General features: G+C 39.4%; 2 protein-coding genes across 11 annotated transcripts in view; both read right to left on the minus strand.

Moving 5' to 3' along the window:
- The window catches only part of LOC110047025 (A disintegrin and metalloproteinase with thrombospondin motifs 16-like), a 39347-nt gene extending 27539 nt beyond the window's left edge, over window positions 1-11808 (minus strand). Inside the window, exon 1 of one of the 7 annotated variants that reach the window (XM_089293428.1) lies at window positions 11733-11808. The gene's annotated coding sequence lies outside the window, so the exon portion shown is untranslated. The other 6 variants (XM_020752747.2, XM_089293423.1, XM_089293426.1 and 3 more) reach the window with 6 other exon arrangements.
- Window positions 9247-17156, minus strand: part of LOC110046992 (uncharacterized) — a 29064-nt gene continuing 21154 nt past the window's right edge. For all 4 annotated transcript variants that reach the window (XM_089293431.1, XM_089293430.1, XM_089293433.1 and 1 more), the window contains 3 exons: window positions 14682-15890; window positions 13503-13770; window positions 9247-12308 (listed from right to left, as the gene is read on the minus strand). In XM_089293431.1, the coding sequence (XP_089149557.1) occupies window positions 11910-12308; window positions 13503-13770; window positions 14682-15890 (1876 nt within the window). In that variant the 3' untranslated portion in view covers window positions 9247-11909. The remainder of the gene's footprint in view (window positions 12309-13502; window positions 13771-14681; window positions 15891-17156) is intronic.

The following is a 17156-nucleotide window of genomic DNA, read 5'->3' on the forward strand; positions in this document are numbered from 1 at the left end:
TGCTAGCTTCAGTATAAATATGGAAATTACACTCAAAGTACGTAGTTAAAAATTCATAGTCTTATCTCTGACGACTACTCAAAATGGGATAACACTTAATTACTGGTCCCTTGGGAAATGGTTAGTTTTTTTCTCCTCCGAACTCTCGATCACGGTTTTCCGAAACCAAAGCGAGAGAGACATAAGCGTTTCCCAAGGGATCAGTATTTAATTAAGTGTATACTATAAAATTATAGTACATGTGCCATGGACAGTCTGATTCGATATCTGATTACCAGGAGCTTAGTCATTTATTTCCGATTTGAGACCAAAGCGCAGAATAACTAACGTGGGTGATTGTTTGAAATGAAAATGCATGCATGTTTTTACTGGAAGCCACGTGGTTGTCTGGTTTAAACATCTGCGATTGATCTGCTTGCGTACCATGGTGAAGATCAGAGACAGCCTCGAAATGCTGTCTTAATGGCGTTTGCCTCCGCTGATCCTGCGTAAGGTGTAAGAGCAAGCTGAATGGTATAAACCCTCAATATAAGAGTTTCCCATTGAAAAATAGTAATAATAAAAACGTTACTGTGTTTGGGAGAGTGGAAAAAAAGACCGATTTCGACCTGGATGAATTTGTCAATGAATTTGATGCCAGCTTGGTAACAAAACTCAAACAGGATTTCTTATTTGAATAATTGCTTAGCATAATTTATTGTGTCTCTCAATTCAGAGAATCTTATAAAAGTCTGTCGTTTTTGTATCAATTTTTCGAGGCACGAATTGTTGACAGCTAAGTGGATACGTTTCAATGCTTGACTTGAAACTTACGATGCGATCAAACGTGTTACGTCCTGAAGGATACATTTCGCAAATTCCCAAAGCGTGCACGAGCAATGTCGCTAAGTAAAAGATGCTGAATGTTTCATTTTAGAAAGGTACTAAGAAGAAATAAATTGTCCGAATCAATCAAACGTTACTTTAAAACAAATCCTCGTAAATTTCGTAGTTCTACCGACAGAGGATGCTCCTGTATATGTTTGGAGAGAGATAGAGGGTCTGAATAGGGTTGATGTAATCTCAATTATCAGTTAAGTTCTTGGCCATTTCTTAAGTATCATCAGTTAAGATTTCAACAGTTTTTCAGCTATCAGTGAATGTTGCAGATCTCGGATCTCAGCTTTCAATGAAAATGACGCCACTTCTCCTCTGACGGTCACCAGTTCTGACAGTTCTCAACTATTAAAACCCATCCAGGGGTAAACTAAATTAGTAAAATAATAGTACAGGGCTGTGGATTTGTTTTGAGTTTAATTATGCGCACCTACTAACAATTCGGGGGTCTGTCTATGTAAATAACATCAAATCAAATTACACCCAAAACAAAGCAGGCACACGTAGCTAGTGTAAATTAACTCAGCTCCTCAGTTACTTAGTTCCCGGCTGAAGGTTCCTTCCTATCGCTGCTAAGACGGAGTCTCTGGTGACTGCAAGACTGCGTGATGTCGAGTGACTGTTGCATGCATCTGTTTTGTGCCTTTGACAACATGTCACGGTCCACTAACTTTTTGTTAATTATAGCTCAGGGGCAAATGTAAAAAAGCGAGATGCAAGGTAATATTGAGTGTTTTCCGAGTATAGAAGTCCAAAAACAAATGAATTACCCAGACTCACTGTCACATATTTCAACAGCTTTTTGAGTTGGCAGTAAAACACCGAGGAAGTATAAAGCAAGAGCTTGTATCGACGTTCTTAACTCTTGAGCTTTGTCGCGCAGTCTGAATGGCGTACATAAAAGTCTGAGAACTAGTTGTTCTCTTACTTTTCTGAACCTGCAACATACGCAAAGAGCTCAGCCTTTGGAAATTTCAGGAAATAATAAACGAAAGATAAATATTTTAACACTGTTACTGACCTAATGAAATTTACATATCGAGTAGCTTGCGGGTTTGAGTAGCAAAAGTTCTGCTTACCTGTCAAAATTCAAGTCATAAAACCTGCACTGAAAGCCACACCAAAGGCAAAGCAGGCATGCAACTCAGTTGACAGGACGATGGATCATAACTGCTAAGATGTTATATCTACAAATGCAGCGATCGATGGAAACTTCCCATTGTTAGGCAGAAGACTTATGCAAATACTGCAATCCAATTAGCGGAAAGAGTACAATATCTTGTCACCGAGTATGCATATGGATTTAAACACTAATTAATTACATTATACTCATTATATCTCTATTATAACTGCATTGAAAAACACCGTTTTCTTTCACAGTCAAGAAGATAAATTTCACTAGCGTTTGGAAAATTGACAATTACCGAACAAAGTTGCACGGCACTACACCACTTTATTGTTTGTGGGTTAAAGGTTCACCACGCTAACGTATGAAACGTCTTTAACAAAAAACAAAACAAAATAAAACAAAACAAAAAAAATACTGACACAGTATTAGCAATGGTACTCAGACTATTTTAAGTTACGTCGGCGATGATGGTAGTAAAGTGTATGGCCTATGTTACTCTACGCTTTTTAGTGGATTCTGGAACCTTTTGAACAATTTAGCACGGTTCATATACACAGATGGGATGATCGAGAGTAGTACCAGTATTGGCAGATGCAAAGAGACGACACAATTTTAAGTGAAGCAGTATCGAGAAAAGCGTTGAATATTCTACAATGATATAGCACCTCAGATGATAACATTAAGAGTCATGATGAACACTAAGTCACCTTATAATTGAATACTTTCACCCAATCAAACGACAACGAAATTGAAGCAGATTAAAAAAAAGAGATTTACCTTGGGAACGTTTAACATGAATCCCTTTTCGATCGTTTGGTCGCGTTTACCAAGTCTAATAACTCTTAACTCAAACCTTGCCTGAGCAAGGTCCTGCTGTAGTGTGCATTACTCATATTCAGCTTGCTCAATTAAATGATTAAACACATTAACGGAAACCCACGAGGCGTAATGGTCTTAGTGTCCAATATTGCAGACAAAAAGCATCCATTTCTGTGACGCGCCGCCTAAAAATATGTACGTACTTGCGCACGGCATGGATAAACCTTGCGAGAAAATATGAAGAAAAAAAATATATATATAATATAATATAAATGAACTATTTGGATCAGTCAACAGGTCCTAACGCGCGGACACGAGTTACGTTCTGGTAAACTCAGAAGACAACAACAAGACAATCATATTATCATAGTTCGGTTTCGGCTTCGATATAGGATTTTATCTATGCGCATTTGTTTACATGTACACTGAAACAGCTAGAGGAAGTAATTAAAAGCCATGGATAAAAGGAGTAATTATTTTCCTTCACGTAAGCTTTGAACGTGTAGGATAAACGAGAAGTTAAACTTTTGAGGATGGACTATGTCAAGATAAGTTCAGGAAGAAGGAAGCAAGAAGGGAAAACTGTTATTATCTGACGTTAGTAATATTTCAATACTATAACACTCACCAAGGCAACTTTATACAGAGTGGCTTCCAAGTTTAATCTTTACTGACGTATTTTGCTGATTTCCTCTGAGTTTTACCAGTTGAAGTAACTCAAGCCGCCTCTTTTAGAACCGATAAACTGATCCTGATAAGTTAATTTTGTTACGTGTCAAGCTCTGAATTTTGGAATTTCGTCATCCATTCAGATTTCCCATATAGCTCTTGGGCACTAATTAGCGCTTTGTTTACAAAAGGCGTTTTTGGTTAGTTTGTTTCCCTTAGACATTCAAAACAGAAGGGACAGCGATTGAGTTGTAATGTAAACTCATCTCGGATTATTAATTGTCTACGTTTTAAGGATGAGTCTGCCAACTTGGTAACTAAAGGAAATTGCATTGACCTATAACGCAACAAACATATGCATACCGTCTACAAGCGCACACTGTCCCGCACGTTAAGACACATGCAGCTTGCGTATACAAAAAAACTCAGAGTATTTACATAACTTCTTACTCATGGGTCGAATGACGATGCATCGGTTTGCCTGCAGAGCAGGCGGTGTAGTGAGGCAGAGCGAGAGCACGTCGCGCGCTACGCTTCGCGTCGGCCCGCTAAACCACCTGTTCTGCAGGCTAACTTTGTAGCTTTGAAAACATTACGTTCCAACTAATCACTTCATCCCTCAAGAGGGTGTTTGACGTACCGCCTTAGTGCTCCGAGGCAATTTGGCAAATGAGACGTTGCGAATTCATAAGATTCTATGGAGGTTTTTTTAGAGTACGGTATTGAGTGAAGAATGATCAGAAACTTTGAATCGGTGTCAGGTTTTTGCGGTTAAGGCCACAATTAATTTAAAAAATTTCGAGTATATTCTTGAACTGTGTCGCAAAGCATTTTCGAGTCTGTTAAATTCGTCTACAAAGCGTGCAAAAAAAGTGTGTGGAGCTAAATTGACCCTCTTAAGCTCTGAATTTTTCTGCCCAAGGAATCTTCCAAGAAAGAAAGTAAATTTGGGGGATCAAGCCCGGGAAGCACAAGTTTGTCTTAATTAGCCTTTTGATGCTGTCTCAAGATGTGTGTCGTGTTTCGTGATCTTCATCGGAGTTAGTGTTTAACTTGACCTCTGCCAAGTGAAAACGTACATACCGGTTTATTTCACGGCTGGTGAATATTAAGAAAATAACATGAATTCACTGCAACAAAAAGTGCATCCAATTCTAAGTTTCCAGCTTATACGATCATACGATCACAAAACCTCCAAAACCACTACCAACCATGTTGAAACAAATGAAAACATGCGTTATCATCTTGTTTGAAACAAGTCTTGGCCATCTACATTCAAACCCGCTTGCAAACCCTTCTAAAAACATGGACGACTTACACAGGAATCTTCCACTGATCAGGGATGAAAAGGATCTTTACAACAGAAATTCAGGAGTACTACCCGCTGTCAGCAAACTGACAGGAGCTCTCCACGCAGCCGCTCGCATTTCTCTTTGCGGGGCCTGTACTCAGCTTCGGTGTCCTTCTTGCTACGGGATTCATCTATTAGCTGCCGACAAAGTTCCATGTCTCACCAAACTGACAGGAGGTAACAGGCCCTAACAAGCAAACAACGGCAACCAAACTCTTCGTGACCCGGTCAAACGCCCCTTGTAAAGTGTGATAATTGGTGCCCCACGAACAATTTGAAAAACAAGGATTGCGAAATTCCACAATCGAAGACACTTCTAGCTTGACGTGTGATAGAAATGGTTTATCAGAATCAGTCTATATGGATTAATGCCGGAGTTTAAAACTCAAAAGAAACCAGGGAGTGATTTACTTAGGGTTTCTATATTTTATCACGCGCTAAAGGGCGTGCATACAAAGTGTGGAAAAAAAAAAAAAACAATCACCAACCTTAGGGCACGTTTTGATAACGCAGGAAAAAATTAAGTTGTTCCTTTGAGGATTGGAATCTATCCGAGAAAGGTACATTACTAGAGAAGAAAGCAAAAGAAAAAAAAAGCAGCTAGTGTAAATATAATCTGTTTGTTTCTGTAAATGCTGAGACGTTGAGCGGACAAATGGGCTTCCGGTCCAATGACAACCCGCTAATGGCTGATGCATATGTCTTTTTGTGGTTCAGAAATGTTTCGTTTCTTGCAAGAATTAATGTATGATTGTCTGAAAATGTTTCAGCCTTGAAAGCTGGAATATATAAAAGAAATAAACTAACTAAACACCTACTGTGAAACCCCAGGATGCAGGTTAACGGTTTAACGGTTTTTTTTTGTTGTTGTTAATTAGTGCTCAGGAACAATTTGGTAAATAAAAGCTTGAATATGGATGTCTGTGAGTTCCAGTACTAAGTAGAAATGAATAATCAGAAACAATCCATCAGTGTCAACTTCTTAAGAGTCTGCGGTAACACTCAACAGAAGTATATAAAGATACTGCTATCACATTTTGGCAAATTTTGGGGCTTTCGTAAGTAAAAGAGAGTACATAGGAGCTATTTATTAAGCAAATATCAATGAACCCATACAAAAAAACTAGACTCAAAACACCCAGGCATGCATGCAATTTGTGCAAATTAAAGAAACTGCTCGATGGCATACTTGCCGATGGACTTTTCTGAGCGTAATCCATGTTGCGAGTAGAATGTAAAAATGTCAAAAAAGAAACACAATCCGTTCTCTAGAGTCTAACAGCTGGCATTTCGACAACACATTTTACATCATATATTTACTTCATCGGCTTTTAAGCTTTAACTATTTGTAAACACAATGACAGTTCTCTCTCCAATACCACAACTACGCTTATACTTATAATGCCAATTTGTAATTTTTTTAATTTAGTTCTAGTTCTTCGTCAATTTCGCTATAGGGTGACATTGTCTTTCACTTTCCCAGTCAGACCAAAAGCCACCTGGGATATTATTTAATAATAGGAATTCTGGTCAGACTGAGTTTATGTTAATTTCTTTACAATCTGTTTGAGATCTCAATAATGCTTACTTTAAAATACACCGCATTCTCTCGTAATCAATAAAATATATTTCATGCGCTTTAGAAATACCGACAAGCACAGGAAAAGTTCTTTACGCACCGCCATGTACTACATACACACGTACAGGTTAAAATTTAACAGATCTGTCACCAAAGTGAGCCCACCGAACGAACAATATCAGCCATGGTTACTCAAAATAGATCAAAATTATTTGAGTTGCCCTAGTGAAGATGGAAAATAAAGTTATCGCATTTGTTACTAAAGAAGTCTTAGTTAGTTTAGGAACGTAAAAAAACCTACGTTGACGACTTGACCTACAAACGAACGACTTTAGTAATTTTTCGACCCGGTTGAATATAACACGATCGACTGATCGGGGAAAAATGCCAGACAATTGAAAACAATATCGCGACACATTCTAAAACGTGATAAAGGAAAAGGACTGTCAAAGGAAAGCACTGCAAATTTTGCCATGCTGTAGGACCTAAATTAAGATAGTACTGTTTCTTGGAGCGCGATGTTTTGAAAACCCTGTCACAAGAGTGAATATTTGCGTCTTGACAAATAAACAACCACGAAAGTACGATTCAATGATTACCTTGCGCCGCTTTATAGCGAATGTCAATCCCAGTTCGTCTAGTGGAGTTCAACAAGACTGATAACCTTCATAAAATCAAACGTCAAAGCGATGGTTTGCTTCAGAGAGTGTGACTGATATCCAACATTGCTTACTGCAATTGTGAAATATTTACGTAAAACCCGGGAGGCATAATGGTGTTATTAGTATCAGATGTCACGAACATTCGAGCGTTTCCGTGACTAGTAACTCTTTAACCCGGATATCAAGTTTTGCTCGTAAAAATTGCCTAATTCGGCGAGGCCGTTGCTTTTCGGTTCTATCAAATGCTAATTTTATTTACTCTGAAAAAGCCGGATATCCATGAGAGTGCTTTTTAGACTCTTTATATTGGCAGATCTGAGATTTTGAGTATTTTGTCTATAAAAATGTCACTTATGACAGGTCGTAACATGTTCCTTTTTTATTGTTGGAATTTTAATAGGTTTTTCTTGCAAATCCTTTATTGTTATCATTTTCTGTGGTATTTATTACTTTGCTTGCTTTCGATTTATGAGAGGATATAGTATAACTGCCAAGCCCGTTTTTCTTTTACATTTTCACTGCTACTATAAACCCGCTTACACCCCCGACGAGGCTTGTGCGTGGTTAATTAAAATTTAGATATTTCAAGTTTGTGGTTATGATAATTTTTAGATACTGTGCTGTCTCAGTCTAAACTGACGTTCTCCAATTTCGCTTGGCATTGCTGTCTTAGTAAACTTTCTTTGACATTACATGAACTAGGTAAATTTATTTGGGCTTGATGCCCAAGTAGTGAACGCATCATCAATAGCGTGACTGTTTGTTCACTGCAACTGTGTTACCTCATTGTCAATACAGTGTGATCCCAGCGTGACATTTCACGACAGACATAGAACACCTGCCCGGGCACATGCCATATTTGTCGGCTGTTGCCTAACTTTTTAAAATTTAATTTAGGTATTTTTTTTCTTATAATGATAACAGTAAGAATAAAACTGTGAAAATCTATTTCAAATAATTAGCTACTTCAATATCACACGATCTTATGTGCACTTAAATAGTGCTGAGAAGATTGAAGTCACTCTGATTTTAAACGATGTCACTCTGACTTTAAAAGATGTCGCATTGACAATGAACAGTTTCTTTGGTTTTTGGAAAATGACGTCACACTCCTAGGGCTAGGTCTCCTATGTCGGGAGGGAGGGGTGAAGAAGGGATTCTCGTCGTCTTGCTTATGAGAGAAAAATCAGCAGGCTTTGGTCTTGAGGGCAGAGTGCCGATGTTTTATGGTAAATATCTTTTACGATTGAATCTCAAGAAATAAGTTGATTTTTAAAAAGATCTCACGTAAAATCTTTGACAGTTCTTCACAGATGAAAGCAGCATTCTTTTAAGTCAGTAAGCTCTTATTTGAGTCACGCGGAGATTAGTCTCCTTAAATGGTTTAAGTTAGTGCAATTTTTCTGGTGAGCATCCTAGTCCTTTTCACATGAGATGGGAATTTTCCCCCTCTCTATGGAGCACGGGGAGGCGCGGTGCCCTCATGGTTAGTGCGCTCGTCTCCAGATCGAGCGGTCGTAGTTCGAGCCCTGACCAGGGAAACTGCGTTGTGTTCTTGGGCAAGACACTTTACCCTCATAGTGCCTCTCTCCACCCGGGTGTATACGTGGGTATTGGCAAATTTAATCCTAGGGGTAACCCTGTAATGGACTAACGTCCCATCCAGAGGGGACGGTAGAAACACTCCTAGTCGCTTCATGATACGGAAACCGGGATAAACTCCGACCTGATGGGCCACTTGTTTCGTGAGTGATGCAGACTTTACCTTTTTACCTTAACCTAAGGAGCACAGACCAATTTTGATCATCAAAAGTTACCCCTATGAACATGCTACATGTCGAAAAACCAATAAAAAATAGCAATACAAAGACATACACGCAGCGTGAAAATGATTCAGTTCTCGCTACGATAACTTGTGGTCGAGTAAATCATTCAAAAATTGAGGGGGGCGGGGGGGGGGATATTTAATAGTCTTCTAGTTACCAATCATCAAGTGATTTGCTTGATAAATCAAACGATAGTATGCATAGCTATTGTTTTATAACTGACACATAAACGTTGTGTGAAAAAACATATAAATTATATTAAAAGGAACAAAACTGAACTGTCGGTGTCGTTTATTTTTATAATGTGGCATTCCTTATCAAACTCCTCTGAGACGTTTTCCGTTCAGTAAAGAAAATATGTTTTATTTCAACATCAATCACTGCCTCATTTAAAGAAACGTACGATGTGGTATTTTCAGTAGGCTTTGGCGAGCGGCAGAAAGAGTCCAAGCAGATCGTATTATGGAGAAATAATAAAGAAACTTTATAACTTCCCTCAATATCTGAACTTGTATCTTGGTGTGGCAACTTAGGTTTCGCTAACGTTCCTACTCAAGCCAAAGCTCTCCCATCTTGATTTTGCGTTGACACGACTTTCTTGTACGTTCCTACCTTATTTTATCGTGATAAAACTGCCAAAACGCGGAATAAAGTTACAATGCAACCACACAAACCAAGGCCGGCCGGCAAAATTTGCGACAAATTTGACGAATAAAAATTATAGAGGTTAACAATAGCTTTCCAACAGATTATCGATGTAATCAAGCTGTACGTTAAAAAGGCAACAGATTTGTGATCATTTTGACTAACAACTTTTTTTAAATCTTTTAAAATGCCAGTGGTCAATTTGCAAATATTTTTTTTTGAGTGGCCTTGCTCGGAGTAGTCGCAGTGTAAACGACAGTGAAGACAACACAAAGCTAATCTGCCCAAATAAATACAGTCGAACCTCTAGAACGGCCGCCTTGGGGACCTAGGAAAGTGGCCGTTGTAGAGGGGAGGCCGTTATGGGGAGGTAAGGGTGTAATATAAAACCTGTTTTTGTTTTCGGGGATTTAACATTTTGTTTCACAAAGATGCTTATTTTAGTATATTTAGTATACATAATAAAAACAGAAAAGTAACAGAAACAGAGACCAACGGCGCACGGTATGGAAAAAAAAAAAATGCGTTTGGCTGTTGCCGAGTTATTTTGTTAGTTGGGACGAGTTCTAGTGGCCGTTGCCGTTGTGGAGAGGTGGCCCTTGTAGAGAAGTTAAAATAAGAACGAATGCATGGACTGCTCGCCGGGAATAAAGAAAAGTGGCCTTTGTAGAGAGGTGGCTGTTAGTGGAGGTCCGACTGTATAAGAGTAACAAGAATGCTACATGCAGCTAAATTAGGCGCAGTTAAAAATATTTACATTCATTTAATCGTTTTAACAAGTTACGTGTATATACAGCTTAGAACCCGGGCGTTCTCTTCCCTTGCTCGATTTGGCGTCAAAAGGTCTTGACGCCACCGAATGACATACAGCGGACACGCGTTCTCTGGCGACACACAATCCGTACCAGGCCGGAGAAGGGGATGGGGTGGTAGAGAACACTTAGGAATTGGGTTAATATGTGTTTCATATAATACCTTTAAAGTGTATAATGTTGTAAGATAATCTACTACTAAAGTAAGTATTGAATTTCTTTCCTCCTTTCTTTACATTGAAAGGAAATATATATCCCTTCAATGCACTCTGTCCAGCTGGTTAGATGATTTCCGGCATGCCTGTGTGCTGATCAGGCAGCACTGTAATCGTCTTACGGAAGAAAGCTAGATTTTTCTCTTATCTAGATTTTTGCGCCACGCTTTTAGCCCTGACCTCGACTTCAAAATGCTTTCAAAAACTTCTAACTCATTCACAAATTATTTCCCATAATTTGTTGACGTTCATAGCTGACGGCGCACCTCCCAACTACGGGCACCGTTGCAAGGGTCAAAAGAAGCGTTGGCGAATTAATATTGTAGTCGCAGTTCTGGCGATCATGACTTACTTTTTCCTAAGTGCGTTAACTGATTATGACATGATTGTAAATTAATTTGACAAGTTTTCACTCAAAGTGGCTCAAAACAGAAATATTTCCGCGAGACGCCGGGGCTCTAGTGCGTACTTCTGCGCGAGGCATCACGGGACCGCCCGAGGGGTCGCGAGATAGCGCGCGAGATTTTCAGTTTGCAAAAATCAAAACAAACATGGCGGCGCGAGACCAACTTCGCAAAACTTTGTTTTCGCCATGTTTAGTAAGGTGTTTGAGTTATCAGTTATTTCTACCTTCGAGAACGTCCATCCTTCAGGCAATTTCAAAGGAAAAAACAACCTTTTAAACCACTGTGCGGGAACGTAAACGAAAATTGCGATGTTGATGTTGCAATCGAGCGTGCCGGACATCAATCTAAAAGACAGCAGGAAAAAAACTAAAATTTCTTATCCACGAAGCTAAAATCTCAAAAACTGATCTGGTGACCCTACTTTTTAATGCCAAAAACATATCCTACAGCAAAAGCGAAACACATGTGCGAAATTGTAAAAAAAATGTGGAGTGGAATTCCTCCAACTTGGAAATTTCCAATTGTTAATTTAAGCTAAATCTACAGCACATAATTTTCATGTTTCTTCTTTTGCGGCTAATAAAAATATTTTTAGAAAAAGAACAAGGCCGGGGTCAAGGGCTTAGTTTTTAAGTTAGATGCAATTGATGGTAAAAAGTGGGTCAAGTTTGTTGCTATGCAACAGAACAGAGCAACCTTAACTTATGACCTAAACACAATAAAAGGTAAAGTGGAGAGTTACCTTAAAAAGTAGCACAGTCATTCAGAACAGTACAGTTCCAAGCCTGAAAAATCGCACCTAGTTCAGTCTAAAAAACAGAAACAGAAAACTGTTTTAAGCCACCTTAAGAAAGATGATCTAACTTATCTGTTCTAATGTCTCAGCTTAAGGTCGAGGACTAGGCATTAGGCATTACTTTTAATTTGCTAACATTGCCGTGATAGCTGACTTGCAATCCGCAAGAGTATTTCTTTCTGCTGCATTCTTTGCCCAGCATCTATGTATGAGCTCAGACCATAACACTGACGTCTGAGTAGTAACACCTGTAATTTCGGGGCGGTGGCCTTCTTCCACGTTCGCCAGAAGCATCTCCAAGTCCCGACCCTTCATTTCGAAGAAGGCTTCCTTTCCGTACCACATCTCCCACAGCATTATCCCGAGGCTATAAATTTCCGACGAGGTGTTGTACGCTCTGTTACGAACGGCCTCTGAAGGAAGGTGGAGAAACGCATCACATTTCGATCCAGGCTCGATGGTCAATTGTTTGGTCAAACAGATGTTGCTTAGTTTGACATTTCGGATGTTACAACTGTCCAGCTGTAGCGAGAAACAGAAAAACATTGTAAATGCTCACAAGGAATTCAAACTGAGTTGTAGTAATGTACATCGGTAAACTAGCCTAATTATTAACCTGAATTGCTAAGAAATTTACTTCGCAGTACTTATCTGCTACATGTTTCAAGACTCTCGATGAAGTTGTTTGAGTCCTGGTTGGATGCTAATTACAAAATGAGAAGTTTTTTTTTTTTTCTGTTCTGTCTGGTTACTAGTCCTAATACTCTACCCACTAGGCGACTCGTGGAAGCTAAGGCCATTAAAATGTTTGATTTTTATATTATATTTACAACGAAAATCGTATGAAGTTGTCAAAAGGGTAACAATTTATGGGTACAGAAGGTGTTTTGGAGTCTTTTGAAAATTCTCAAAACGCAGGAGCCTTTATTTATAGTATCTTCCGCACACTTCGACTGGATTGAAAACGAATTGTAAGAACGATATACACGACTTTTATCATCCTAGATGGATGTAGTGGCTGCCATCTTTGCAACTCATAATTTTAATTACTCTTATAGGACTTTTCTGTATATTATTTTTAGATAGCGCTAGTTAGGTGCCCCCTATTGGCAGTGAGGATTCTACACTGCTAATTGGAAAAACCATGGATGGCCTCATCATTTTTTTTTTTTTTTCATGGAAATCACAGAAAGTACTATCCAAAGTAGCTCATACTCCTACAGAGTGGTAAGCTCTAAGAAGTACAATTTCAGAGTAATATATGGCCTTATCTGTAGGAAACGAAAACGTCAGGGAAACAGAGTCTGACAGGGTACAAATAAGATGCAGAGCAGTGTAGTCAGTGAAATATATACACGACTTTTATCGGTGTGTTAATGTTTGCAGATAGTCTTTTATATATTAAAAGATATTTTATATTTTTTATTTCCTTAGTTTGTGCCATGACTGCGAATACATCACTACCACCGCCTGCTCCCTGATCGGATCTGGAAGTGCGAGATTAAATCCAAGATTTCCATTGTCCCGGTTAGTTTTACTTCCTGTTTTTTATCTAGAGGCCGCCGTTCCGTGGGATTTCATAGGCATTATTGCTTTCTTTCGCCTTCAAATATGTTATAGGATAAATCTACTAGCCTTCTATCACGAGAGTCGTTATCTGATGGGCTGCGCTACCAAGTGTCTATTCTGTATTGTTAAATATTCATTTTTCCCTACCAAGACGTTTTCCAGTCGCAGATCACCATGAACACATCCTTGGAACATACTATGTATGACCATCAACGCGTCAACAATTTGCTCGGCCCATTGGATGATACCCAGTGTGGACGAAGGATTCACTGAAGGACAGTTTCCAGGCTGATCCATGAGATACTCCTTGAGAGTTTCTCCTGAGCGTTCCATAACAAATGTTACTTCCACCCCTCTAGAAACTTTCCTGAATGCAGCGCCGTAGAATTCCACAATGTGAGGATGGCAAAGTCTCCTGCAGAAAGAAGACTGAAGGTGTTAAAATTCAGTAATATACAGATTGGTTGATTGACTGACTGACTGACTGACTGACTGATTGACTGATTGACTGATTGACGACTGATTGACTGATTGACTGATTGACTGACTGATTGATTGATTGATTGATTGATTGATAAATCGTTGAACTGATGAATTAACAGATGGAAGGAACGCATACATATGCCAATGGATCGAGTTGATGTATTGATCGGTGGTCGACTAAGGGGTGAATGGAATGATTATTGCAGGACAGAACTAGAAGTAACTGAACGGGAAAGAGTGTGACGTGATATTACGTATCAAAATCATTTCTTATTCTAAACAAGCAAGCAAAATGGCTTTGTAAGGAGGCCCGATACCTTTGTTTTATTTTGGTAACCTCAGTGTGTATATATTTTTAGATTTTTGTGTCAACTATCAGGAAAAAAGAAACGATATGCTACCTTATCGTAAGCCAAACTAGTCCAAGATGAAAATGATAATTCTCGTTCGAATTATTGCGATATGGGCCGGCAAGATGGACCGCTCAAAAAGTAGTTTCGCCGAATTCAGCTTTTTGAAAACATTGCACAAATGGAAAAAGTCTGTTGTTGAGCAGAAATAATTTTTCCTCCAGACATGGCGGACAATTTGAACTCACCTTTCACGAAATCGACCTCAAAACAAAAAAGACATACTTAACCTTTGTGCGCTCATTTTCTGAGAATTAATTTATTAGCAGAGTTTTTAAAGAACCATCATAATGAATAATTTATTGAAATAGCTTGTTTGGCTTCCATAGAGAAATATTTCGTTCTTTTGTTTTGCAAGAACTCTCGACCATTATTTCCCCTATTCGAACCTCAAGCTAGTTCAATAACATAGAGTGTGTATATAGGGCAGTACCTCATGGTTGCCTCATCGTCTAAACACTTAATAGCATTGCTGCCGGTAAGCAGTTCCTTGTACACTTTCAAAGTGACTTGACGACCGGATGCATATCTTCCCTTTACGACCCTTCCCTGATAGATGCCTGGTGGCAGGGAATGATTCAGGTCGACTTTCTCACTGACCTCCCACTCCAGGTCATCCCAAGCGATTGCCATACCCCGAATTTCCAGAGAACCAAATAACGCGAGCTCTCCACGCAGCCGCTCGCATTTCTCTTTGCGGGGCCTGTACTCAGCTTCGGTGTCCTTCTTGCTACGGGATTCATCTATTAGCTGCCGACAAAGTTCCATGTCAGCCTCAATCAACATGGGAATTTTTGCCTCCAGCTCTGTGAGACTGCTCACAGCCTGCATTAGTTGGTCTTCGACGAGTGGCTGAAGTGACTCATGAGTTGCAACTTTCTCCAGGTATTTCTGAGACACCTTTTGAACAAACTCAGAACGATCTTTCTTATATTTATTCTTCTTCTTGGCCTCGTGGAATTGGTCAACAATGGACTTGATTCCCACCACAGGAAGAACAAGTAATGTTACTGGCACAGCCAACGCAACCCCAACAAGTGTGGCCGGAATGAGGAAAGGCATCATGATTCCAAGGGCAATTTTGCTTTCAAGTGGCATCGAAAAGTTGGAGATATTACTCAGAAATTGTTCTTCTATACTCTCTTTTGTCGGTTTGGTTTCAGGTGTAGCTCCTATTTTTGAGACATCGACTTCCACGTCGCGAAGCTCGTTCTCAAGGTAATTGTACTTCCTTAGAAAAAAAGTGACCACTGATTTGCGAGCCTTTGCAAAGTGCTGCTGCTCTCCCTCCCATTCTTCAATCAGTGTCTGCAGTCTGGTCTGGATGAGCTTCATGATTGCTGATTCAGTAACTTCCCATGATCCCTCGACATCTGGAAGTTCGTCTGAGCTCCATCTGCAAAAACTTTCAATCACGTCATCTCTTTTCAAGTAGTTGATCAAAACTGCAATGGCCTGGGCAGTCTCACGGACAAGACACCTTTTAAGGTCCTCTTTTGACGATTCCTGTTCGGCTTGAAGCTTCCTCAGTCTTTTTATCACGTGGGTTAATCTCTGCGTTGCAGCCTCATGGTCGGAGTTGACATTGTCTAAGAAGGACTTCATCATCCAAATGATTCGATAAAGCAACTGATCGAGCCACCTATAATCAAAAGAAACATTTCAAGCAGTAGTAAATTTGACTGGCTTAGGCTACGCAAACTCTATTCCTAATCACTAGTGCATAATCATAAACATGGCGCTGTTAAGAGGAATCTTGCAAAAAAACGTTGCGTGTTTCGGTAAGGGAAGGACTATTAGAAAAGTGATGGGGGTGAGGGTAACTGAAAAAAAATGAAAAGAAGAAATGAAGGAAAAAAATTCCTGCAGAGTGAATTGCAATGTCGGCCTTAAAAATTGTACTCGCGTGAAGGGCACCAATTGGCAGTCCCTTTATTATGCAGTTCTAATTTCTTGGTCCTGGTGTAATCACCGTTCACCTGGGTTTCTCTACAATTAGGAAAACGGCCATTTTTTCCTTTCAACGCTGATACATTTTGTGCGCAGCAACCGCATCATGCACACTGCTAGCCAAACATCCTTGCAGAGAATCCCTGGCGGATAACCATAGTTCAAAAGTGATTAAAAAAACATCTGCTATAAACAGCCATCCTGCTTGCAAGCAAGGTGATGACAAAGGTGGGGTTCCAATCACGCATCACGCTGAATTTTTCTATTAAATCACGCATCACGCGTCAGTACAAAGTAAAAAAAAAAACGGTATCCGTTTGAACGGCTCAACGCACGGCAAGTGAACGGATAATATGAATAGCGATAGTCAATCATGTTACTTGTTCATAGATATCTTAGACTACTTGGTTCTACATGAGTTGATAACCTCTGAATATAATGACTAATGACTCTAGAAACGATTTAATGAAATGCAAACTGCGTAGGTATATTTGCAGGATTAATGAGATGTATGCTGCGTAGGTATATTTGGGGATTAATGAAATGTAGACTGTGCAGGTATATGTGGAAGATTATTGAGGTATAAGATGTGTAGGTATATGTAGTGGGATTAATGAAATGCATGGTGTGCAGGTATATGTGGGGAATGGTTACTTCAAACCTTCGCGGGAGTCCTCCAGAAAAAAATTCATACGCGCGCTGTTTTCAAGGAACCCCCACAAACTACATATCAACATAAAGGTTATAGAATGTACAATTCGATAAAATTATGTTTTGTTTTGGATTTTGCTTTCCAAAGGTGGCAGAGGCCGTCAACTCCAAAATGGCCGACTGACGTTCCAGCGAATTAATCGGGTATCAAATGCGATCGTTCATGCAAAATAACTGTGCAGTGTTAATCACAAAGCCTCAATCTCCAAAAACGTGTCAGCATTTTCTTTTATTCTATTGGTTATCT

Source organism: Orbicella faveolata, unplaced genomic scaffold, assembly GCF_042242905.1.
Source record: "Orbicella faveolata isolate gen_17 unplaced genomic scaffold, um_ofav_v1 contig_25, whole genome shotgun sequence".
NCBI classification, from domain to species: Eukaryota; Metazoa; Cnidaria; class Anthozoa; order Scleractinia; family Merulinidae; genus Orbicella; species Orbicella faveolata.